The sequence below is a fragment of the Limanda limanda genome, chromosome 9 (genome assembly GCF_963576545.1).
Source record: "Limanda limanda chromosome 9, fLimLim1.1, whole genome shotgun sequence".
In the NCBI taxonomy this organism is placed as follows: domain Eukaryota; kingdom Metazoa; phylum Chordata; class Actinopteri; order Pleuronectiformes; family Pleuronectidae; genus Limanda; species Limanda limanda.
In genome coordinates this window covers 20885833-20912897 of record NC_083644.1, presented here as the reverse complement: position 1 = coordinate 20912897, position 27065 = coordinate 20885833, and the positions used below count along the sequence as shown (strand labels likewise).

The following is a 27065-nucleotide window of genomic DNA, read 5'->3' as shown; positions in this document are numbered from 1 at the left end:
CTTTTTATTATTTGTATATTTTGTTTGTTTTGTGTGTGAGTAAATCCATTTGCATTTAAAAAAAAGAAAATTTGAATTTGAATAAAAGAACAAAACACATTTATACACTTTTGCCAAATTCCAGGAGAGAGATCATAGACGCTGAATTTTATCCTCTTAAAAATATCTGAAGAAGAGAAATATTTGTATCATTTGAATATTACTTCATAACCCGTGACTACGCTCTAAATACAATGCTCACATGTCTTTGCACTTAATAGCTGATATTTTGAAGATCGTATTGGAGGAGAACTCATCACTGTAATATTTTCTCTTATTACAGGCTGTGAATCTTTGCTCTGGCAACTACAAGGTAAAAACTTGGGGACAAATCACGTTCTGTGCAAAACTGCAGTATAAAGTTCAGAAGCTGTTATTAGGATTCAGAAGTTTGAGTTAGACAAATTGAGTGAGTGTCTGCCAAGAGTAAGGTGGCTTTGGTTAGGAAATCCTTTCGTGAATTTTTTGCCAGTCCACGGTTCCTTGCTCAGCTGCATCAGAGGTATACAAGAGGTTTTGAACTAAGAAGGCTGTAACTGTTGAACGTCAGCATTTGACTCAGGTTCTGTTATGGTCTCATGTGGTATACACACACACACACACACACACACACACACACACACATTGTATACCTTCTTGATTTATTCATCTTTAGCAATTAGAGCTTTCAAGGAAATAATATAATTACTATTAAAATGACTGCTGTTTCATTTCATATGTTTACAATGTTCTTTATTTTATCCAACCACTAGGAGCTTTGTACGTTTTCCTACATTATACTTCAGTTGATGCATCGGTCAGACCTTGCCTGACCTTTATTATGCACAAACATTAAAAACATCAGAGGTATTTTATTTTTACACATTGCTTCCTATACACGTTTACTTTAATTCAAGTACATCAAGAAATAAAATAATAAATGTATTTTTAAGTTTTTTCATGAAAATCAGATTATTCAGAGCAGAGGTTCCCAAACTGTTGAGCCCCCTGAGCGTAAAAATAACTGCACCAGACGCATGCGACCCCCATTTATCCCTAAGGATATTTATTTGGGTGAGATTATTAAAAAAAAACACCTACGTCCACTTGTTACAGAGTTTCCTGTGGTGCAGTAAATTAACCTGCTGATGCTGTCGGTGACTAATCATAATCACTTCAGGGGTCAAGTGGAATCAAAGAAATTGGAAGGTGGATGATAATGAATTTGTATGGTTTTGTTTTAAATTGTATTTGTATGTATTATCTTTTGGGGGAATTATGGCTAAAATATGATTTTGAGGATTGTTTTTAGATTCTATTTGATTTCTGGAAATAATCTTTTGACCTTCCTTGTCTCACAAACCCAACAGGGGGTCTTGGCCCTGAGTATAGAACCACTGGTTTATAAACATCACACTAGGAACAGCACTGGTGTAAATTAGAAAGAAGAATGATGGCTATCATGGTTTACTATAGGGTAGGAAGCCATTGATGATGTTAATCAAAATAACAATGTGATTATCAAACGGTGCAAATAAAGTGACTTCAAATAATAATATGCAAAATAAATACTGTGGATTAAAAGTAAAGGGATCTCATCATCATATCTTATTACGCCAGTGCCGTATCCAATCTGGGAAAGTATGGACTGTCTCTTCAGGTCTTTGTCGGAGCAAACGGGACCCATGTGGTCCATTGGTGTTGCTTCTCCACATGCAGGTGGTTCCCAGGTTTTGCCTGGTTTGTCCTGGCTCTGTTGTAACCCAGTCCTTTACTGTAAGTTGTACCACTGGGTCGCTGTCCACATCTGCAGTCGATATGCTGCTTCCTGTGTTGGCTGCAGGCTTTACACTGTTGTGGAGCCTTTGCTGGATGTTAAGGTTTTGTCTAATGTCCTGATGACCACTGATGCCTGGCATCATTTAGTTGTTTGTTTCTTTCAGGTTTGTGATTGTCTCTCGTCGGATGTGAGGCGGTGGGACACCTGCCAACCTGTGTAAGGTATATAATATAAAGGCAGGTCATTTTGACTGCAGTGCAAATTCATAGACTTAAGTCCTATGGCCTGTGAGAAGCTAATTTCTTTTGTGATACTTTAAGTTAAAGCGTTTCACTGGTTCCTCCTTCACTGTCTAGAAACAATGTGTTTTAAAGCCTTATATTTCAGTCACCACTTTTGTTGATGTCGTCTCTGCTGAGCTGAAGTACCTCACATGGGACACTGGGTGTCGCTCCAGAGTGTCTAATATCGCTCCTTTGCGTTCATTTCGCCTCGATCCCCCCCCCAACCCCCCCCCCCCCCTCTGCCTTGTTCTGCGTGTGTGCGCGCGCGTGTATGTGCGTGTGTGTGTGTGTTGTGTGTCGGATAGAAAGTCAGCCTGGTTTCCAGCTGAGTGCTTGCTCCCTCACAGAGTGTGTGTGTGTGTACGCGTGTGTATATGTGTGTATGTGTGTGTTGTCATTATTATCCACTCTGCTCCCAGCTCAGAATGGCCAGATTCACTCAGACTGAAACAAGAAGGCAGCAGCACCATCCTCAGCAGCCCCATCAGCCCGCTCACTCCAGCCTGGTTTTCACCGGACCGGGGGCATCACCGACCCAGCCACCACTCCTCCTGATCCCTCATCAGCACCAGTACCCTCAGTTCACATTTCCGAAACCCATGAACGGGTCAGAACCCATATCAATTCATCCGGAGAGCGGCAACATGAAAGACCAAGATGCCATTAAGCTGTTTATCGGGCAGATACCGCGGAACTTGGAGGAAAAGGACCTGAAGCCGCTGTTTGAACAGTTTGGGAAAATCCACGAACTGACAGTTCTCAAGGACCGATACACCGGCATGCACAAAGGTAACGTGTCGCCCCTCGCACGGCTGCGCGGCCCACACACACACACACAGCTCTGGTATAACTGTTTATCATCACCGGCACCTTTTGGACACGTTTGCGCCGAAATGGTATCGAGTATATTTGTCACTTTAGGAATAATACATTTTATCCAGCTCGATTCAGTGTCGAAATCGGTCCATTCATCACTATCATCATGTGCATCAATGCTTATACATATTTTCATCTAACATTCACGAGGTTTGGCATTTTGACCCAATTCTCTGGTTTATTCACATTTTTGTTATTTTACGCGTAAATACGCATGGGTGTTTTTACGAGTCTCTGTATTTCCACCTTCCTAATAACACTTTTTAGATCATGGGGGGGGGGGGGGGGTACACGAGTCGGCTATAAGCACTGATAGGATGACACACTGTGTGGTGCGCGTTCCCGGTTTTATTGCAATTGAAGAGTCTTTTCTTTACGCGCTCCTAAGTGGGGCAGAGTCGCACGAAGGGGCTGCATTTTTAAAGAGCCCCACAAACCCCTCCGCCATGGTCCCATCTCTTGCGGCATCATTTATTCATCCACACGCTTTCTTTTACATCCCACACAACCGCCATCCACCAGCATGTGCGAATGGAGCGGGCGGGCTGAGGTGCAAACCCGACACTTGCTGCGAAATCGGTTCAGAGCCACGGCGTCTTCAAAGGGCGCCGGAGCTGTCACAAGATGACGGACGTGGCCGCGCAGAAAGTGGCCAGTGATGCTGCGCCGCTTCCGCTGGAATGGAAGACTGGGGGGGAGGCAGGGGGTGTCCATCCGCGCAGCTCATGAACTATATATGTGCACACAGTGACAACTTCCATAAGGAAGGACATAGCCCATAGGTGAGAGATCACTGCCTGCATGGGTGGGAAAATACAATTCCCAATAGACGTATGGGGAGACCATCATCATCATCATCATCATCATCATCATCATCATCATCATCATCATCATCATCATCATCATCATCATCATCATCATCATCATCATCATCATCACCACAACTCCAACTATATTTTGTAAAGTTTCATTCATATTTGCACAACCATAAAAAAAAAAGAGTAATTATGGCTGTTATGAGAATTGATGTAAATAATGACCCTGTGACATTTTGGACACATTATTCATCATTCCCAGTAAAATATCACAAGTATAGTAATTATTGGTTTTATTGCTATACTAATTTGACCATATGGGGTCAGTGCACTGTTGATATCCTTTACAACACCGTAATTCAAAGAGTTGTGACAGGCTTAAATCTTTAGCATCACATTTAGGATTCTAATGTGCGATTCTCAAACTGCCCCATAGTTGGTAACAGATCAGGAACACAACCATGGCTGTCATTTTGGCACAACATCTCTCTCTCTCTCTCTCTCTCTCTCTCTCCCTCTCTCTCTCTCTCTCTCTCTCTCTCTCTCTCTCTCTCTCTCCCTCTCTCTCTGAATGCCATTTTAGATCCATCATCTTGCACTCCTGCAGAGCAGATGTTGATTTGTGAATGATGTTGGTACAGGAGGAGATAAGCCTTTTATTGCAGTGACATTTGGAAAAGACAAATAACAATCTGGGCCAGTAATGGAACTGCCATTTGCAAACACTGCAAACAACGCCATGTCTTCTATAACATAAAGAATCGCCATCCGAGGATGTGGAATTGGTTACCGTTACGCTAAACTGTAATGAAGCCCACACATTTAATCCAGAGTGAGATTATAACAAATGTCTTTTAATAAATACATGTGCAGGCCAAAGCTGATATTAAAATCGAAAAATATTTCCCGCACTCAACCACAAAATATGATTAAGGCGTTGTACCACATACGGCTCGCATTACGCCACACACTTCATGAGGCCACATGCCTGATATTGTCAGCTTGTGGACAGAAGGACAATTTTTCCGTGCATCACTTACTAGGCATCCATCGCTATGTGTTTGCGTGTGCAAGTCCAAGTGTGCAAACATATACCTGAATGTCATTTCCCTGGGTTGCGTAATGATTGCAGTATTAAGCTCCTGAGTGATTATCGCTTCATCATGGTGTCAGAGAAAAGACAGTTAAGGCTCTTAGATGTGTTTTCATACAGACACAATAGAGCTTTAATAGAGCTTAAGCGTAATTTGTGACGAAACATGTACAAATGTTTTTTATCTGTATTAGCAGTTTAGCATAAATAAGCTAAATTAGTTTTTTGTTCACCTATTTTTAAATTTTAATACGTTTCTGCCTATTTTTCTGCATATTATTGAAATAAGTATCATTGGCTTGTTGCATCTATCTTCCCCTGGGGTTAAAGTAAAATAACTTAAATGAATAAATACATTTTTAATTAACTCTATATTCTAGTAAAGTATGTATGTTCTTCTGTTCAGTTTGAAACGGAAAACTCTCATTCAAGTGAGTGAAGAAACGTTATCCTGTAAACTTTACTATTCATTATATGTCAGTCATGTATTGTTAACATTTATTCAGTTTTTTAGTCAAGAAAAGAAAACATCTTGTTTAATGCAGATGGATGAGATCATCTCTCTGAAGTAACAGAGTATAATTAAAAAAGTTGAAATCTCCTCTAAGTTCATTTGTACCCTTATTCATTAACTTACAAACATCTAATTAATTTCAGATAAGTCAGTGCAATTAAATGGCTTAGAATGTAATGAATTCTGGCCACAAATTAACAATAATCAAACACTAATATGTCAATGATCTCTGAAGGGGGTTATTTTATAGTTAATCATGTTATTAAGCAGAAAGGATTACGAATATGGATCCTGATGGAAACAGTGGGGCAGCTGCCTCAAAGAGACACATTCAGACTGACAGAGACATTAGTGGACAAGGGGACGAGCACAAACACACACACACACACGGTTTTCATCATGGAAATTTTGATCATTTGCATTGCCACTTATTTGATTTGAGCTTTGCATGTTTATTATTTCCTCTTTTCCTACACAACAATTTAGGACTTTTTGTACCCCTTTGGTAATCCTCAAGGGAGAACATGGAATTAGTTTGTAAAGCGTGATAATAATGCACGGCCATAATAACTTGACTCAAGAGGATTAGTAAATGTGCATTGTCTGAAGCAGCAGTCTCTTGGGTGATCAGCTGGTTGCCTCCCTAAACAGTGGCTGCCTCCGCCAATTAAAAATTCAGTCTAGTCTGCCTCTTCAAATGATTAATTCTGCCCACGCTGTCGATGGCCTGCCAATTATTGTCGCCCAATTGGTATTAATAGGTGGAGGATTTCCTGATGTTGAATTTATCCCAGACTGTGAAAACTTCTCCCTTTGGCTCTAATTAGCTTCCACTTATAGCACATGCACTTCCACGTTCATGCACATGCATGTATGCAGAACCGAGGCTAATTGACCGACATGAAAAAAGCAATTTTTTCATGTGTTTACATTGCTTCTTTTCTAATTCTCTTTTTTATTCATTCTTCAAATTGACGGCTCTCCTTTGAAAAACTGAAGGTGCCCTCAGAGCGACGCTGAATCTTTTTCAGTGGAGATGTTTTTTGAATTGCTCTGTTTGTCATGGGAGATTATATCCTATGAGTTTGATTGGGATTGACTAATCTCCTCTCGTGCAGTAGAGTAACGTGCACTCAAAGGAGAGAGAGAGGAAGCAAAAACGTCCCTGCAGGTGTGATTCAGCAGAGAAAAAAAAGGCATGGAAGACAAAACAAACCCGATGCCGCTCCTCCAGCCGAGGCAGCCCAGTGATGTTGAGATAGTGTCGGGCATCATTGTGTTAATGCTTTAATAAGTGGACCAGAGATATTGCCGTAGACCTCAGCCAAGCAGAAGCACATTAAATCACAGAATAATCTAATGAAATATTTATTCAAGTTTTTATTTTTTTTTCACCCCCTGAGTCAGTCTGATGGATAGCATTCCTCTGTGGGTTGTCCTCCCAATAAATGGCTGAGACGGGAGGAAATAGGAATAGTTGGAACAGCATATGCATCAAAAATGACATGCTATTAATGAGGAACTGATTTTTACTGTATATATACACCATATATATATATATATATATATATATATATATATATATATATATATATATATATATATTATGAAACCTGAGAGGCATTAGCTTTGATGAAAGGAAGCTGTAGAAGCCTCTCTATCCTCTTTGATATGATGGAGGTGTGAGTTCATGTGCACGTCTGTTTTTCTGGGATCCTTATGGAAAGTGTCAAAGATCAGGACACTGCTGTAGAACAGCCTCCCCCTGAGGAAACAGATAGAATGAATTCACTTATAGACCACATACAGAGCTTTAGAAGTGAGGGATAGTGACTATATAAATACAATGTGGCATAGCTTAAGGCCTTTGCCTGTACAACCATTGTGCTGTTCCTAATGAAATTAATAAAGGTTTTAAGAGGAAATAAAATCAGCAGTGAGAGAGTAAAAACAACTATCAGTCTTCTCGCAATTTTGTGCATTGATTCAATTGAATAAATGCAAAGCAAAATCTTCTGTCGGGCCGGTGAGTGAAGGCCACCGAGCCCAGCTAATGCAGTAACAACACTCGCTTTGCAATCTTTAAACGTCTGTAAATATTGTAATAAGCAACAGGGCATTCCTCATAAAAGATGCAGCAGCTCAACTGGTACTGACAGGCGCTATGGGCCTTGACTTCTAGATGAGGAGTGCTGCCTCTCGCTCTCTTTTTCCTCTTTTCCGTTGGTTTTCCAAGGAGATTGCCAATCTCAGCTGCCGACAAGGCCGCGCTCTGCTGGAGGTTAGTGTCCGCGCACCGAACTCACCTGGCTTTCATTCTGTCTCGGCTCTTTTTCCCCTCTTAATCCCCTGCCCAAGAGAGCCTTTCAGACGGATTTATTTCCTACATCAATGCAACATTCATTGTGGCTTGGAGTATATTTTTGCTTTCAATATATTAGAAGTGCCTTTATTTCTTGACCTTTGTGTGGTATGTTTGATGTTAATGGACGTCTGGAGCAGGGAGAGACATGTGCTGAGAGGGTTCAGGGAAACATCGAGCAACTGGATCACAGAGAAACTCGTTTATGAAGCCTGTGGTACTTGTTTATTTCCGTAAATGGACTAAAAGAAGCTGTGTGTTGGTGCTTGTTTGACTGTGGACTTTGCCAACAGTGCCAAATTTGGAGGCTTGATGCTAAAGACATGTGTGCTTGTGTTTAAAGACACTTTTAAGCTACCTGTAGTAAATTCACTGGTAAGACTCTCTTCACTTGGTGTTTCTCTGCCTCTTAGAGTTTGTTGATGCACGTGTTTTGATTATTATCTCCACCGAGGAGGTTAGGTTTTGACTGATATTTATGAGTGTGTGTAATTTGGTGCAGATCCAATCTGGTGATTTTAAATGGGCTTTCATGGGGCGAGGTATGCGTTGCCTGGAGTATTACATTACATTACATGTCATTTGGCAGATGCTTTTATCCAAAGCGACTTACATTTAGTACCATTGTTGTTGCTGTTATGTGTTGATGGCAGTTGATATAATTGAAAAAAATTATATATATATATATATATATATATTTTTTTTTTAATTGCAAAATTATAGTTGGTTTTTGGGACAAACTAATATAAATTATCGTTAGAAAATAAAGCATGTTCATTGGAAGTCATTAGGTTGTTTACAGTGAGTTACAAGTCACACAGGGTCTGTCGCGGTGTACCACCTTCATGTTCACACACTAAAGGTTACAGCTATTTCCTTTCGTCTAAATAGAGGGATAGAAGCCTATCTATTTTGTATGGGTAGCTTAGCAGAAAGTGCCATTGCCTACAGACGAGAGTGTACTCACATAAGGGGGGGGGGGGGGTGTTATAAAGGCACAGAGAGAAAAAAAGGAGCGAGCGAGTGAGAGCGAGAGAGAGGGAGGAGGGGGTTGGTGGTTTCTGTTAGAATAGCATGAGCTCTTTAATGTTGTGTTTGAGCCTGACTGGGCACAGATTCATTTTAGAGGGAAAATGAAATAACAAGGGAGAGGGGAGAGAGGAGATTTTAATGCAATGTTTTGTGATAATCCCTCTCCATTTTGGAATGGTTCAGGAGAACTCATGCGATAAAGCCTTGTACAAGCCTGGAAAATAATAAGTTATTTGTCTTGCCTTATAGTGCTGTGCCCTTGGAGGGCTCGCTAACCTCGTGTTTTGGCCAAAAAACAATCACAGATTAGTCAAGCTGTCACATCTCTGTGATTGCCAAACGGTTGAGCCCTTGATGCCGGTGTGAATGAGCAATGTATAAATGTTGTACATGTATCTGCCTGAGAGTGCACGTGAACACAGAGCTGCAGCGGGTGTGACCTAAAGCGCTGTCACTCCGTCCCCCTCTCTGTCACACGGCCCAATGTGACAGAGAGGAATCACACGGGGAGGACGCCACATGTGTGCAGCGCCGGACCACAAGGGGAATGACAGGCACACACATGGGCACAGAACAATGGATGTATGGTGGAGGGGGAAATTGTTTGTCAGAGATGCAGAAACAAATGGTTGCTTTCATCCCAAGGTGGTGGGAGGATAAAGTGATGGCTCAGCTCGGGATGTGGAGGATCTCTCTCTGACATGTCGAGAGCTGTCTGGGCACTGAGGGGTGTGCGACTGGGGGCTGGGGGTCAGGGAGAAGAGGCAGATGCATTGAATAATCACCCTATTAAAATTAATAATAGTTAGTCCAATATTACATATGGAGCTGCTGTTTCTACCAACCAGTCTGGGAGGCGATTTACTTTTTTTATTCCCAAACATCAAATACGTGCAACAATTAAATAAAAAGATGATCTTTTACAGAATAAAAGATGCTAAAAATGTCAGTTTTTTGACAAACAGCTCTTTCTACACTAAACCCCTTTCTCATTACAGATATTAAGCCCCCCCGCGCGTTTTACGATGAAGACGCATTTCAGATTGTAAAACGTCTATGAATGCTCAGGTCCGTGAGGGATGTTTGAAGATACATGCTGCTCAGCATGGTTATAAATAGAAATTCTGTGGTATTTCCGAAAATAGGTTAAGCTGCCGTCGCTGCACTGCTGGCATGACATCACTGATTGCCTGCCAGCCTCCCCCAAAAGACCGCTCCCATACTGAGCTCAAAAGGAGGCAGAGAACGAGGGGAGAGACGGAGGGAGCATCTGTGGGCGACCGTATGGGCCGCGCCCCCCCCCCTCTCATCTCCAGCGCCGCTCCTCCCCTCCCCTCACACCCCGTTCCCTTCCATCACGCAGCCATCTCTCCCCTCACTCCTCCCATCTATCTTCCCCACTGAAGGAGCAAACGCTGTAGCTAACAGTCTCTGTACTTTATTGCCAGAGACACACAAACTGGTCAGGGGCTTTGTACTGGAGATGTATCGCCTCCATTTTTGTCAGTGTGATACAAGCAAATTGAAAGCCAAATAGTGCAGAAGAGACTGATGACAGATGGAATTTGTGTTTCTTTTTTTTGATGATCAAATGTTAATTTGGTTGAATGAGCAGAGCGTGTGGACTGTATGTGGGTTCCAACACAGCCTGTGGTTCACTATTGAGCGGTGGATCTGGCTTAATTAAAAAAAAGGACAAACCAAATTAATTAATGGTTGATGTGTTTTCACATCATTGTGTATGCTTTTTGGATTCACTTCAGGATCCTGTCTATGACAGCGTTTTACATGTGCCCTAGTGCCCTTTTGATCGTATTCCATACGTGGTGTTTACATGGATAATAGCAAGTGTCTAACAAGTATATACTTTGTGCTGTTTGCGCAGGTATTTGACAGTGGTCAGAAATCAGGAGAAGATATATACATGCACTAGTATCCTGGTTATTTACAGAGTACTCCAGCAAGTTAAGATCATGCTTTCTCAAAACCTGGATAAGGAATTATTCAGGGTATTGAAATTGGGTTATGACATTCAAATGCTTAATCACGAAAACTATCTATCTATTCATCTATCTATCTATCTATCTATCTATCCATCCATCCATCCATCCATCCATCCATCCATCCATCCATCCATCTATCTATCTATCTATCTATCTATCTATCTATCTATCTATCTATCTATCTATCTATCTATCTATCTATCTATCTATCTATCTATCTATCTATCTATCTATCTATCTATCTATCTATCTATCTATCTATCTATCTATCTATCTATCTATCTATCTATCTATCTATCTATCTATCTATCTATCTATCCATCCATCCATCCATCCATCCATCCATCCATCCATCCATCCATCCATCCATCCATCCATCGGTCCTCTTGGCTGAGTGTGGTTATAGGAAATAAATGTCAAAGGTGTGAGCACCTCGGTGCCTGCTTGTTGTCATTAGTGTTACATATATTACTCTTCTCCATCTCAGTGTTGACATGAGATAAATGCATTTTAAAAAGAATCAAAGCTGCAACAACGACACAAATTCATATTATTTGGCATCGAGGGCATCGTTTAAAATGTTCCATTGAATGGAAAGAAGAGCCAGGAGAAGAAGAGTCGTCATTACAAGTTTGCTTATAAAGACCTGTACAATTAGTGCTTCCTCTCACGGTGGCCCACGTCGTATAATGAAGAAGAATGTGAGTGTGCTGGTGCAGCCGTGTGGTGTTTTTCCTCCTCCTCGCACGTTTTTCCTCCTCGCTTCTCTTTCAATTGCTCCACGCCAGCAACCCCCGAGCCTTTGAAGTGCTGTCTTTAGAGGTATCTTTCAATTTGTAAAATCAAAGTGACTGAAAACCCGATGCGTCTCTTAGTCCACAGTCAGTTTGTAGCTGCCAGTCATCTGCGATTGTGGCTTTGCTATGATCAATTGATCTGTCTCAGAGGTTTAAATGCCTTCCACCTTTCAAAGAGAGGGAAGCATCGTTAGAAATATTGCATCAAATATGCCAATCAGGTGCATGAAATGAGCGGATCAGTGGAAACTTAGTGCACTGTGCTGTGTACGACAGTATAGGAAATGGGTGTGAGCCAAGTGAAAGTGATTTTGCTCTTCCCTGTTGCCTGGACTTGCTTGTTTTTCTAAGAGGTTGTTGTTGTACACGAAGAGGAGGAGATGTAGTTTTCTGACTTTCCGGGAGGGAGGGTGGGGACCCTCGCAGAAACTTTTATTGATTTCCGTGTAAATCCCCTGGCCCGAGCAGACTCGGCCGAAGGAGGGAGGGAGGGAGGGAGGGAGGGATGATGGGCTGGAGGGACGGGACTTGGCAGGTAAACTCCCTTTGCCCTCCCACAAGTAGCGCAGCACGAGGGAGGAAGTGTGAACCTACACATTATTTACAGCTCTGTGAAACTCCATCCATTAACAGTGTCAATTAGCTTGCTCATCAGGGATGCAGGCCACGACATGTATTTATAGATCGGGCCCTGGCTTTAATAGCAGGAGAGGGATGAAGTACCCAGATAGTCTACAAAAGCCAAGGCTGACTTTTAAGGCCGCAGCACAGTGGAAGATGCCAAATTGCTGTATCTCAAGTGTTAGCCTGAGCCAGCCAGTCTTTCACATCACCTCTTAAACTGTATGTGCTGCCAACTGCATTAGAAACTTAATCATGAACTACAGTCTGAACAGTATTAATGTTTTCAGCCTCTAAACCTCCCTGTGTGGAATGGGCTGTTTGCTTGGCCTGTGGTGATGCCGGCTGCAGTTTTCTTTCTGCACCTGTAAAAGTGACCTGAAGTAATGGAGCTGCAGCAAGTAAAAACCTGCTGGTCCCACCACTGCTGCTGCACATAAATCTGTTCACCTGATCATTCAAAGCTCGGTGAAACTCGACTCGGGGAACCTCAAATCAGGTGTCTCTGCAGTTGTCTTAAATGCACCCATTGTTGTGAACCCCCTGTCGTAATCGGCAACGTTACTTGTGTTGATGATTTTATATAAAAAAAGAAATAATATTGAATGTCACACACCTGTCTAAATTGCACCAAATTTGACGCAGCAGTTTCGCTGGGCCCTTAACAATACACATGACAGGTGTAAAGCCGACAAGATGAATGGTTCTTGAGATATGCAAGTTACACAAAGACAGACAGACAGACAGAGATTGATTTCTGGAATTAATAGATTATTATTACTAGTGGATTATATGGATTAAGTGTTGAATTCACAAACCCAGTCTTGTCTAGTCGGCCTTCTTAATGCCAGTTCACTTACATTAGATAGTCATCAGTTATGGAAGAGAAATACTCTACAGTTTGGTTTTATAAGAAGCACCACTTGTGCACGGAGAGAACTATTTAACCTCGGTCCCAAACAATAGATGGTGAGTGTCAAAGTCTGTCTCTGCGCTCCAGCATTGATCCTAACACATGTACTGAGCCTTTCAGAAACAATTTTGCGCAATTGTCACACTCATTACACAATACCACGCACATGTATACATTCTGTAAATATACACCCATGCACACCGACAGTCCTCGGGGAGGTGCTGCCTATGGATCTGTTTGACTGCTGCTTGGGGGCTTTAGTGTAGTCTATGTGAGCGAGCATAGCAACAAATCAATGGCCGAGGTCTCCTGCTCAGGGGTCAGAGAGGATAGCAGGGAGGGTCTGGGGACTATATCTTGCCCTGGTGATGGACACTGATGCTCCTCAGCGCTCTGCAAAGTTCATCCTCCCCCTCCACAGCCATTGCTCAAGGTGAAGGGATGATGGGAGGCATAGTGAAAGGAGAAATTGAGGAGGATTTGGAGCCGGATGCAGCAGTGATGAAAGGATGGAGTGATTGATGAAGGAGTGATAGGAGATAGTCGGCAGCTAAAGGATCAGGTGATTCGGTCTGAGCACGGTCGCTGCATGGTTCACTTTACTGCAAGGTGGCTGTCTGACTTAATTAAGGTTTACAGGTTACGCTCGGCTATTGCTTATATTACAGTGCTCATTACGAGCCCATTAGGTCTGGGCAGAGAAAATATTGTTGTCAGAACAATGAGTGAGAGCCTTTTGGAAAGTCCCTGCCAACTCCATGCTCCACTTCTTCTGTTTTTAATTTGACCTCTGCCTCTGTCCACCTCCAGTCTCTCCTCCTTCTCCCTGAACATCGGTGTGATTGTTTCACTGTGCGAACCCGATCGAGGGTCTTTTTTTCTAAAGGTGAGGGAGTGATTATATATGAGTTAAAAGCTTCTCAGAGACCCATCTGATTACCCCCCTCACGGTCAGCCTGTGTTACTGAGCCTCCTGCATCCCCGGCTGGCAATGATTCAGGTCATAATCACATTGTATCAGCGCTGATGATGTGTGTTTCAGCGTCCGACCCCTGTGAAAGGCTATCAGCCCACCCCCGCCCCCACACCCCAGAGCCCCACATGGCAGTAAATGAAGTAAGCAAGTAATCTACCCAAAGTGATAGCATTTTCCAAAGAGTGCAAATGATGTGTGAGGGAGCAGGCGCTCCTGGTGCCAGGACTGGCTCGGTTTCTGCTACCTTCACACTTTCCGGCCAAGTAATGCCACATTGAGAACAAGTTCACACTTTTTCATTACACTGGGGCAGCAGGGATCCTCTGGGGCAGGGAGATGGAGAAAAGGGAGCAAAGAGGGCACGGGAGGGGGAGTGAAAAGAGAGAGATTGTGGTTTAAACCAGCCACGTCTCTCAGGAGCTGCATTCATATTTGACGATTCTCGCAGTACACAATCTATGCCCGATGCCAATGAAGAAGTAAGACTTTCACACTGAGTTCCTGCAGTTGACGTCACAGCTTGGAGCAGTCAGTTGCCATAGTGGCAGGCTCAAATTAATCTCTTCGGATGGACTTGTATGGATATATATCGATTTCATTACCTGCTGAGGCAGCTAGATTATTGTGAAACGTTATCAAAGAAAATCTCCTGCATGATGGACAACAAGTAAAGAAACAGAAACAAATACAAAAAGTTACATTTTGTGGCCTTCCTGCAAGTATAGCAATGGATATTATAGCTTAACTAGCAAACAGTAAGGGATCGTGATTTTATACGATCCAACAGCATTGAACATTTCATTAGTACATGACTTAAAGAAGCAGCCTTTGGATTTGTCAGCACTATGAGTTTAGTAATGGAAACTATTCAGAGAAGTTACAATGAGAAGCCGTTTGTTTTTATCAGAAATCATTTTCTGAATAATATCTCTAAGCTTGTCACATGTAATTTATTTACACCCATATTCTATTTTCTGTGTTTGTGTTATTTAAACGTATTGTTTTATATGCAACATAGGTGCATTGGGACATGTTACATCAGGGTGTTGTGATGAGTAATGTGTGTGCATGTGAGCTTTTGTGTGCGTGCAAGTGTGTGTTTGCATTGTGTCTCATAAGGATCAACAAAGTGCGACATCCTCTGCCCTTAGCCATCAACAAGACAATTAGAAACAAAAAAATACAAACTTCCAGCTTTTCAACTTTGACAATATATTGAGGAATAAAACAAGGATTTTTGCTATTATCAATTTTTGCATTTTTCATATAGGTAGTACTGATTTACCAAGTTAGAGATGTCACCAAAGACAAAGTTGTAGAAACCTTATAGTAAAACCGAAAGAACACATGATAGTGACTATAACCAGAGCACTGGTGAAAAACAGCTTTGTGTGGACTCCAAAACAATAAGCTCACACACACTAAAAGACAGAAGTAGGACATTAATGATGTGTAAATGTAAATACACAACAAGAAGTACATGTAGTTTGAATAATAGTTAAGCCTGACGTGGGTCACTGATGCCAATACAGCCAATTTGAATGAGCCAATCAGGTGCCAGGAGGAGCGCATGAGGGCGACGCATGAAAAACACCGTGCCACCACAGCTGCAGTGAAAGTGACGTGAACGTAGTAGAAATGTTGCAATCAGCCGGAGCTCAGTCACATGATGTAAAGTAGAGACTCTGCTGTGATGGTGCTGAGGAGAAGCTGCTCCACTGAAGTCACTGAGTCATCACTAAAGAAAAGTACATCAGTTGTTCGCTATAAGCGTTTGTGTTCAATCGTTTTGTTCAGATTGTATATACAACTTCTGTGTGCCTGTGTCTGTGTGTTTGTGTGTGTGCATTTTGTAGTGTAGCGCAACCTTTATGTGGAAGCTCCTTCTTGGTTTTCATCTACTTCATTTGTTTCTCTTATTTATTTATTCAATTATTTATTGGTTGAACAATTACTCAAGGTAGTGTAAAACAAACAGGGAACATGGCCAGCTGTGTGAATTAATGATGAGCAAGAGACGGAACTGAAATGAACTGAAATTTTTCAAGATGGAAATGAATCGTGAATAAAATCAATAATTATTTTCAATGCACATTTTAAAGGGCTATGGTTCATTGTTTTAATAATATTCTTCTGGGTAATTTTTCTGTCAAATCACAGTTATGGGCCACACATAACAGAAGTTAACACATAGAACTATTATATTCATGTTGATTTGTCCATGTATGAAAACCCATCCAACCAAAGTGTCTGTTATGTGTCTTGGCTCCTCATTGATTGAGATGTGGACTAACAAAGTTTGAACTTTTTCCTATCTTCCTTAACTCAGACCACAGATAAATATTTCTAATAATGTTTGAAAGCTATTTTCCAGCGGCATAGTTAGCTAAACCGTATACTTTCCCAAATATATAATATATCACAGCATCATCATAAAAACCTTAAAAAATTGGTCAAACTTTCGCCGAAGATAGTCATTCATGAATATCCAGCAATGGGCATTAGAGCACATCCAATGGAAAAACAAGTTAGATATGAAAGTATAGTAATTCAGTTGAGTTCTGATTTTTGTAATAATTTGTTTAAATTCTATAGCTGTATATTCTGATATACTGTGTGTTTAAGTCCTGTCAGGTAATTGATCAAGAATAATACATTCTTGTTTTCATTTATGAAAGACAGGTTTGATTGATGTGGTGAGCTGAACGTGATTTTTCTTACCACACTGAGAGGACAATGCACCTCAGTGGTAACTCTTTGTAGGTAGCTGCCATCCAACACCTTTTTTATTTTCATATTCATATCCACAGGATGATTTATGGGGAGGAACATATCACTATCTTCCACATTGTTTTTCAGAAAGTTCATTGCTTTTGGGCCAAATGTGGAATAGTGGCACCTGCAGTGAAGCTGAGCGTGTGCAAGTGAGGGGAGCCCATGAAGCAGTTCTGAGTAATTTTTCCATGACAGGAATGAAATGTAAATGGTGCCAATTTACAAGCATGATGCCCTATTGATACCACCAGTAAAACCCTTGTATTACATAGAGAGAGGAGAATGTCTGAGTGTATTTTACTACTATTGCGATGATAGTTTCTGAAGGAGTTGAGCTCTGCAGTTGTCTGAATAATAGTTGTAGGACACAACTATAGGACACAACTATTGGACACAAACATATAAGTGCTTAGATGTGTTAAAGGAATAGCTCAGGATCAGATGAGTTAATGTGTTTATAAAGGCTCTTTATAAAGATGGACAACGCATCTCCCCCTCCTCCCACTATCAAGGAACGAATGAAACTACGCTATCTAAGTCCCGTTGATACACAGCCTCGACAAATCGCACCTGTCAGTTGCATCTGCCAATCATGATGTTTCACTCAGTTTTAACAGCAAATTACTAATAAATACCGAACTTGCCAGAAAGCGACAGGACCCTCTGTTTGAGAAAAATGTTTTTGATGTGTATTTTTACTTTGGGCCATTTCGCATCCATTAACATGGAGGAGGCTGGATTTATGCCACCAGGTGGCGTTCAAAACACTTTGGTTTGACTTGTGAATCATCTGTCATCTGGTCCATTTTTTAAATCAGTTTATAGTTTTATAATATTTGAATTGTCTTAATGAGACCTGCAAACTTGACACAAACTAGACACCTGCTTAGAGACAGACCCACAGTTTTGGTAATCCCGGTGCATGTAAGTGCTGCTGTCACCTGACTATACAGTTTCTTTCACTGCTTACTCTGTCTCCTGTTCTCCCTCTTTCCCTCCCTCTCTCCTGCCACGTAAGACTCTTTAATTACATGCCAATTCAACATAGAGGAGATGGAGAGACCCGGACCAATTTCCACACACACACACACACACACACACACACACACACACACACACATACACACACACACACACACACACACACACACACACACACACACACACACACACACACACACACACACACACACACACACGCGCGCACACACACACACACACACAAACCGTGCACATTTAAAATTATATTATTAAGAAATGGGAGATGAGCAGAGCTGTCACTGGTGATGAGAAAGAAGTCGAAGGAGAGGTAGAAGAAAGTGAAGAGGAGCAAAGAGGAAAGCAGGAATTTCTTCTTTGGAGCTGAAATCAATGTGTGAGATAAGAGTGTTTTAGGTTTCTATCAGATGATGCAGAGGATCATCTCCTCACAATGGGGAGGCTTCCCCCACTGCTGTGTCAGCAGGCTCCGATTACAGTGGCTTTTTTGTTGTGTTTCAAACAATTTCATCATGCCCCCTCACCCCCCCTCACCACCGCCACCCCCCCAGCCCCCCGCAACAATTTTGCACTTGGTATGCAATGCAGCGGTGGCAATTTGTACGTGTTTGGATTCCAATTATGGAGTTGTTAGAGCTTTTTCGCCTGTGGCCTGCAAATTCTTATTAAGCCATACATTAAAGAGCACAGAATCACATTTAAATGGAGTTCATGTTTCTCTTTTGTTTGCCAGTGTTGTGGTTGTTATTAATTTATTCTCAATGCCCTATGCATTACACATTAACAAATAAATCGTGTTTGTGATTGTAATGCAAAATACTTGTTTCTTATTCAGAGATTGGGCCAGCATTTGTCAAGTAAACCAACAGCAACAAGCCCAGAGAGAGCGGAAAAAAAGAGGAGAAAAACAACCACTTAAATGGAACCATTCGCTCCTATTACACTTACCCATCTGAGAAACAAACAAACAAACCCAAAACGACAACGGAATTTCCACACTCCTGGTATTTCTCTACCAGCTGACGCAGAAATGAGAAAGAGTATTAGACAGAGTGATTGAGTGATTTGCTTGGTGGCCATTGGAAATCATTAGATTAGGGGTGCTGGGACAAGGGAGGCAATGGGGAGGGCTGCGGCGTGACACCACTGCTACAGTCAGCCCCCTTGAAGGTCACAACTATGGAGAGTCTCCATCACTGTCTGTCTTTGTCATACTGAAAAGCAGGATTGACTGACTGTCCCAAAGAAAAGCAAGAGCTCCATGAATCAGGGACGAATTCAAGGGTATTTTTACAAAAAGGGATTCAATCATTGTTGTATGTAAATGTGACAACATGCAAGTACAAACACATGTGCAGACACTTAAGAGTTATAGCAGCAGGGCAGAGGGAGTGAGGTTATGGGTCAGTCAATAGATCAATAGGTGACAAGGCATTTCAGCCCTGCTTTTTGATGCAGTCCTGTAGAAGTTACATTTAGAGACATTAAGTGCAATGGTCATTGAAAATGCAAAGAAAAAACATACACCCGACAAAATGGAAAGGGAATGACTCAGTGGATAAAAGTGATCTCACGTGCAAGAAGGAAAACGAATTGGAATACTGTCTGTGTAAAGACACTTAATACATCACCACACACTGAATACAGTTGGCGGTTGAAATGAGATCCAAAATGCAGTGGCTGCTAATAAACCATCTTCAGAGTGGAAGAAATATGAGGCATGGTAACCCATATGAACCTCATTAATAGAACACAAGCAGATCTATTTATTCAGACAGTCAGGGGGAAAATGATTGCCTCTCTACTCCATCTGGTTTGTCTCCATCTCTCGTCCTGCTCCGGCCTTCTCTTCCCTTCTCCACATTGATTCTAGGTGGATGTTTGTGTGCATGTGTGGGAACATACTTGTTAGGCATTCACCCTGGAGAGTTTTTCTGAATCTCCCTGCTTTCTCTATCCCCTCACTGATCTATCTCATGCCTCCTTCTTTCCTCTTTCTTCCGCTCTTGTCACAACCAGTCAGGGTGGGGATGCTGGCCAGGCTGCCAGGAGCTTTGGACAGGACATGTTAGTTGGGATGGGGAGGCTGGACAGGCCTGGCAATTCACCCAAAGGATTCTGTGCTCCCTCCTCCTTTTTGTTGTCAGCTTGTTTTTTGCTCATCTCCCTGTGCCACCACAGAAAACTGTCCACTTGTGTCATGGTGTATTGCACAGTTGCCTGTTTTTTAACTTGTTTTTAAGGAATATTGTGTTTTCATTGACTCATGAAACGCTCTAGTCTAGACTGATCTAGTTCCTTAACTCTTTTACTTGCATAGAAATGATCAAATTACATTTTCATTACTGTCTCAATTTTTTACTTGTCTCTTATATTTCAACATTATATTGGAACATTTTATTTTATGGCTGCACCTATTGTTTATTTGATATATCAATCAAACAATATCTTTTTTTATTAATTTTTGTATTACTCGATTCATATAATAATGAATTAATCAAAAATAAAATGTTAATATTAGTTTATATTTATTTAATCATCTTCTATTAAATACAAACAAATATGACAAAAAAGAAACTATGCACTGCAAGGCATTATTCCACAAACTAGCCCACTGTGAACTGCTAATCTGCCTTTTACAGTCCCATACAAAATTTCTCCAAAATAAAATGAATTGGTCCAGTCAAGTCAAATTAATATATCAATCTACATTAAGCTGTCAGATCAAAAGTCTATCAAAAAAATCATCTTATGGTAAAATGTGTGCAACACTGAAACTTTGAACTGAAGTTACACAGAAATAATTAATTTATCAGTAATAAACACACCCAAGCAAATTAACAGCTTTACCACTTTTTTTCTTTGCTTCCCACCTTCTCTTGTTCAGTGACAAAATAATAATCTAATTATCCGCCTATTGGTGACCTATGCTGTAGATGATCTACAACTATAGAGCGACACCTGTTTGTGTGTACATGTGTGTATATGTATGTATACTAGTTATTTACTCAGATTTATATGTTGCGTTCCTCTGTTGCAGGTTGTGCTTTCCTCACCTACTGCGCCAGAGAGTCGGCCATCAAAGCCCAGAATGCCCTCCATGAACAGAAAACACTGCCAGGGGTAAGTGACAGTCTCTCTCGCTTTATTTCTCTGCCTGTCTCTCTCCCTTCCGCTTCTCACTCTCTCTCTCTCTCCTTTCTCTCTATGGTGGTCAGCAGTGCCATCTGCACCCGGCTGCACACCAGCCGGCATTCTCCCTTGTATAGTCCCAGTGATGAAAAGCACTTTGGAATGCAATTCAATCAATAGCTTAGCCTTTTGAAGGCCCGGTTTCAACTTTTCTGTGTGTCTGTTCTCTCGGGGATATAGCTAGCATTAATCAGACCCTCTCTGCCTCATACTTTTGAAGCAATGGCTTAGAAAACCAGTGTTTGTGGTGCCAAGCTCTGCATTTCTGAAACGTTGATGACAACAGAAAAAATATTAGTTTAGATTCATTAAAGGAGACATATTATACTACACATATTCAGGCACTTCAATATAGGTTATTACCTTTAAAGGTTTTCATGCTCTGATGTTCAGAAAACTCGTCACCTTCCAATTTCCTCTCACTGCTGCAGCTCCTCTATTCAGCCTTTGTCTGAAACACTTGGCTTTTGCTCCTCTCTCTTTGAGGCACCTTCCTGCCAGCCCAGTCTGCTCTGATTGGCCAGCTACCACACTCTGTTGTGATTGGTCAGCCACTTCCTGTGCATGTAGGAAAAGTCGACCTCCGTTCTTGCCATATCTGGCTTCGTGAGGGAGAGTGCCAGACTAGCTGCTAGAACTGTTACATACACAGCATACTGGTGGAAAGAGAAACTAAAAAAGCACAACATGTTCATTTGACAAATAGATACATTTTCTTATCCAAGCTTTTTCAGGTGGTATTCACCCGCTTTGACATGTATTTGTTTATTCATTTGTACGTATGTACACCGTGTGTGTGTTGGATCCTATTAGTCATTATACAAATGACAGAAGGAAACAGAAGGAACTAGTGGGTAGAAGTGGCTCCCCGCAGAGGCAGCATGGCTTAACATGGTCAGATCAAGCCTGCACCAGGGAGAAATATCACTGAAGATTAACTCACCCACAGCACTCCCTCTGATGCAAGACAAAGAGCTTGAGGAACCCAGAGGAAACATATGGGCTTGGTTTAAACATGCAAATACAACTACTGCCGCACACTCGGAAACATTATTCTGGTGGCTTTCCTGAGAAACAACTTGTTTCGTTTATCCTGCAAATTAGCCAAGCGTGAGGCTGGAGGGCGTTTTCCTCCCCCTTTTCATTGAATAATAAGAGGGAAGACAGAGGGAGAGGAAAACATATTTTCACATATTGCCAGAGGATGTGTTCACAAGAGGTTAGAAGTTTGTTTAGCATCGTGTTTAAACAATGAGAATTTGGTTGTTATTCTGTTTTCGTCCGTGCTCTGGATTTCTATCAAGTTTCTCCCTCACTTCTTATTCATAGTCTTTTATGTGAACCCCGCAACCCCCAATATGCTTTTGCTCCAGCCCCTCTGAGCTCCGACAGGTTTATCATCCATCTGAATGGACTTCTTATTTCACTCTTTCAAATATTTTTTATTTAAGAAATCAGAACATTGCGTTATCGTGCATGTCTTCTATATAAACAAATCTGACTTCAGCAATAGGCAAAAACACATATAAAAGAAAAAAAAAATGTATAAAAACATAATAATAAAAAAATGATAACTTTACACAGAGAGAGCAAACGCAGCCTTGCATGTTTCGTTTTTCCCAAATGTTCTGAAAGCTTCTCTCTCTTTCTCACGCACACACACACTCACACGCAGGGACTCTGAAAGTTGCTACGTATCACTCGTGAGATATAAAACCCTTTTCTTGTACCTTTCAGTCGTGCCTCAGCCCTCCTGCTGACTTCCCCTCTGCCCCACCAGTCCTTTCCACCCCACCTCCCCCTCCTTTTCCTTCCCCCCACTGCTTCTATGCCGCTGCTCTTCCTGAGACAGAGCGTGTCATAGAAATGTAACAGGCAGACGTTGATGAGTGTCAGGCCTCACAGACAAGGCTGCTCTGCTGTTCCCTTCAACTTCACTCACGCACACACACCACAAACACAAGTGGTCCAAGGCAGCTTGTGCTGCTGTACTGAAGCCACACATGGCACAAGCAGGTACAACACAACCTCCAAACAATAGCTGTAGCAGGTTCCCTAGAAAACATATCGACCTTTTTTTGATATAGCCTTCTGATCGAGCAACTGCTAAGGAGGGATTTAAAAACAAAATAGCTCAGTTATACGACAGATGATTTTTGTATAGTACAACACATATAACATAGTTTCTGCGGTAACTAGATATGCCAGTTGTTTGCAGAATCCTGCTTGATATGCCGTTTGCCAGGGGCTATGTTGTAATTAATGTAAACTAAAAATCCTCCAGAGATGAGTTATTGGTTATTAACGTGATTTGTCATTAACCCCTTCATTGCTGCTCTATTGAAGGGCTCTGACCGGTGTGGTTATTCATCTGTATGTTACTTTAAAATCTTTGAATGTAGAAAAAATACAAAGCATGGGTGTCTGCAGACACACACACACACACACACACACACACACACTCTTTATCACATATTCAAGCACACTTGAAATTTATGAGATGGAGAGCATGTGTTTCTGACTCCAGTCTCAGTTGGAGGTTTCTGGGTTCAAATCTTACGTCTGCTGTATTGTCCTTGGGCAAAGCATGCTTTGTGTTTGTTTTTTTGTTGTAGAACTGATTCCACTTAAATTTCCTCAGTTTTTTTTGTGCTGGTATTTTTCTTGATATTCTGTGTGGTTGTTAGTTCACAGATGGTGAATCAAGTTGCTTGTAGAGCTGCCTTTAACGACTGCAGACTTCCAACATTGTTTTTTGATTAAAGTCTCCTAAACTACATCCATCTTTTCAAAGTCAAACCACCTCTATGCAAACGAGAGCATTTCACATCCAGCAATTAAATCTAATGACATAGATTAAGAGGCTAGTGACAGCACCTTACTGCCTGACTTTGAATACATTTACGGAAAGCAATTATCCGACTCTTTACCTAATTCTGAATAAGACATTATTTTGGTCACAGTGTTTACATGCGTTGCTAATGGAATACTACATTCATATTCCTGTTTACATGTAAGAGCATATTCTGATGCATGTGTTGTCAACCAATTGGCAACTGCTGGTTATTCAGAATGCTGACGTTATCATGCAAAGAAGAAGTATACGTGTCAGATTACTCCATGTCTTAATTTGATTATTACTTACCTTATTCATATTTACATGACAGAGTCTTATTATACTATTAAGTATATTGTCCTGGTCTGGTTAATATTGGAATATTGGTGTACATGTAAACCTATGCAATGCCTGGTGACTTCTCTTCAGTCATGCAGTGTTAGCACAAGGCCCTGCCCTTTCCTAATTCACTCCTTGGCCCTATCCCTTTACTTTGTGCCTGGCCGTTAAGGGGTAGTTCCATTTCTCTATGTGATGTAGGGGTGGTCACCATCTAGCCCTTCAAACACCCCTTCAACAGTAGTGTAATCAGGACCCCCCTAGAAATGAAGGGGTAGACGTAAATTCCTGAATGCTTCACGAACGAACAAAAGCGAATCAATTCAATATTGCTACTACTTTAATTTTACATCTTCATCAATATGAGCATATAGTATTATTCACACACCCACAACCCAGTGAAGGTGTTCTTGGATGTTATTATCCATGTCCCCCCTGTTACACATAAGCTGCTGAAAGGAGCAGTATGGCCTAATGGAAGTGTACTGGACTGGAATATAGATTCCTGTGGTGAAGTGTGATGAGAACCTTGGGGACTCGAGTGCCTGACATAAGTTTGGCCACTGAATAGGAGAAGCTCTGACAGTTTACCAGGTGTGCGTCGCTTGGCTCTATTAGCCGTGTGTGTTTTTGCGTGTGTGGTAAGCTGGCTTTGCACTGCAGCCAGCCCTATGTACATACAGATAGCAGTGCATAAAGGTGGGAAGAAAAACATGTGCACATGGCAGCTTGCCGTGATCACACACCGCCCACGACGCTGAGGCTTAAATTTATTATCTGCGTGCTGTTTCGTGCTTGTTTGTTGCTGATGGAGATGCACTACTTTTTATATTGCATAACCATATGCGCGCTTTTCGTGTATGTGGATATGCGTGTGAGTGTGTTAACCCAAATAACAAAAAACAAATCATTAAAGTGATATCTTGGTATTCCCTGATGACCTGGGCACTAGAATGTTTTCCTCCTGATCCCTTTATGACACACTTACAGCAGGAAGATACTGACAGTTAAGGCTGTTGGTGTGTGTGTGTGTGCCGGCGAGTGTCACAGCTCTTTACACAAGTCCGCAGGAGATTTACTCCACCCAGCATCATGACAAAATCCTGCATCCTTCACGCTATCCACCCACCCATCCCCCTCCCACCATCCCCAGCACATCCCCCCCCTTTCAAAATCTCTGTCCTCTCGCTGCCACTCCTCAAATCCAGCAGATCCAAGAAATAATCTCAGCCGCTGCAGCAAGTCTATTTGCCGTAGCAGAGAAAAACACGCCACCCTACCCCTTTTTGCCATGCTAGCATTGTGTACAACAGTGATTGTCTTGCAGAAGCATTGGTGGAAATTTGTTTTCTGCATGCATTTACTCCTTGTATTAGTTCAGCTCGACCTGGGGGGAGTGTACGAGGCTGGCAGTGATTCAGGAGGCAGGGTTATGGAAATAGCACCCGCATTAAAAAGCCAATGAGAGCAGGGAGAAGATTATGCTCTGGCACACACATGTGGGCTCCGGCAATGTCAACACTCTAAGTAGATCCCCTCCCTCTCAATTGCCTCCAACTCCCTGGGTCTCCATTTCTGTCTCTCCCGCTCTTGTGCTCTGTGCCCTTTTCTGCACACATACCTGCACTGTTAGTCTGCTGCGTGAGTGCCCGTGGACACATGGGCGTTTCTGTGCATGCATGTGTTCGCCCGGATCTGTATTTGTAATTGTGTGCACATGCCGTTGCTCAGCTCAGCCATAATAAGATGTGTAATGAGCGAGGAGCCGAGCCTGGCTGTATGTTGTGGAGAGTGGCCGACCTTGTGCTGTGGAAATGAGGCTGGCGTGCCACGGAGCCGTTCCTCAACCGCCGTAAACCAACCAGCCTTTCTCTGGTGGGCTTTATGTACACACACAAGCACACACACACACAGACACATATAAAACACACACCTCCTTACTTTTGTGCGTGTGTTTGCTTACCCACCTGTTTATCAACTACAGCCAAGCTTCCCTGTGTGCTGCTGCAAAAGCTGAATAATTCAATGCTACACTCTGTGAAGGTTGGCAGTATATGAGCGTAGTACACTGTATGATTGTGTGCGTGTTTGTGTGAGTATGTACTGTATGTGCCTGTGTTGTGGGGATGGGAGTGGGGCGGACCGGTCAGCATGAAGCCAATCGGGGTTGGCAGGATTGGAGGCCTTGTAGTCACAGAGAGGGGACTCGTCAGAATTTAGCCTTTGGGTAGCACAAGTGTGTGTGTGTGTGTGTGTGTGTGTGTATTTGTGTGTGTGTGAGTGTGTATGTTTTTTTTTTTCAAGGAAGAACATTTTAGTGGAGTGGAAGTTGAAACGAGCATGGTCAAGGTCTGTAGAAAAAAAATGAAATATGCGCTATGAATTTAACATTAATGTTCAAATTAAAATGCTGATGCGTCTCTGGTTCCAAACCTGTAATATAATTTACTTTAGCCCTGAGTATTCATGTAATTTCTGAACACAAATGTTTTATCCAGGCTCCACTCTCAAAGGATCCTTTTGCCTCTTTCATGAACAAACACATGTAAGGACCCAGATGTCTGTTAAAACATTTCAACAGCCTCCATGGAGGCCTCAGCTCTCTACAGAAGTTCAATGGCTGCAGCTGATCTCAGCGGCTTCGTGAATTTGCCTTTGTTGAGAAACTCAGATGAGAATAAAGTAGATGCTGGCACTTTATGTCTATAACCTAACCTATCCCTGAACTTATTACTACCCAAGTCAAATTACATGGAGATGACTAGAAGGAGCATGTGGTGTCATAAATGTCTGGAGGTCAGAGGCTGTTGTGTTGTTTTTTTAATTGTGATTCCTACAGG

General features: G+C 41.9%; 1 protein-coding gene across 2 annotated transcripts in view; it reads left to right on the top strand.

Annotated features, from left to right (window-relative positions):
- Positions 1 to 2507: 2507 nt before the first annotated feature.
- The window catches only part of celf5a (cugbp, Elav-like family member 5a), a 182356-nt gene continuing 157798 nt past the window's right edge, over positions 2508 to 27065 (top strand). For both annotated transcript variants that reach the window (XM_061078471.1, XM_061078470.1), the window contains exons 1-2: positions 2508 to 2871; positions 20899 to 20981. In XM_061078471.1, coding sequence (XP_060934454.1) covers positions 2508 to 2871; positions 20899 to 20981 — 447 coding nt within the window. The remainder of the gene's footprint in view (positions 2872 to 20898; positions 20982 to 27065) is intronic.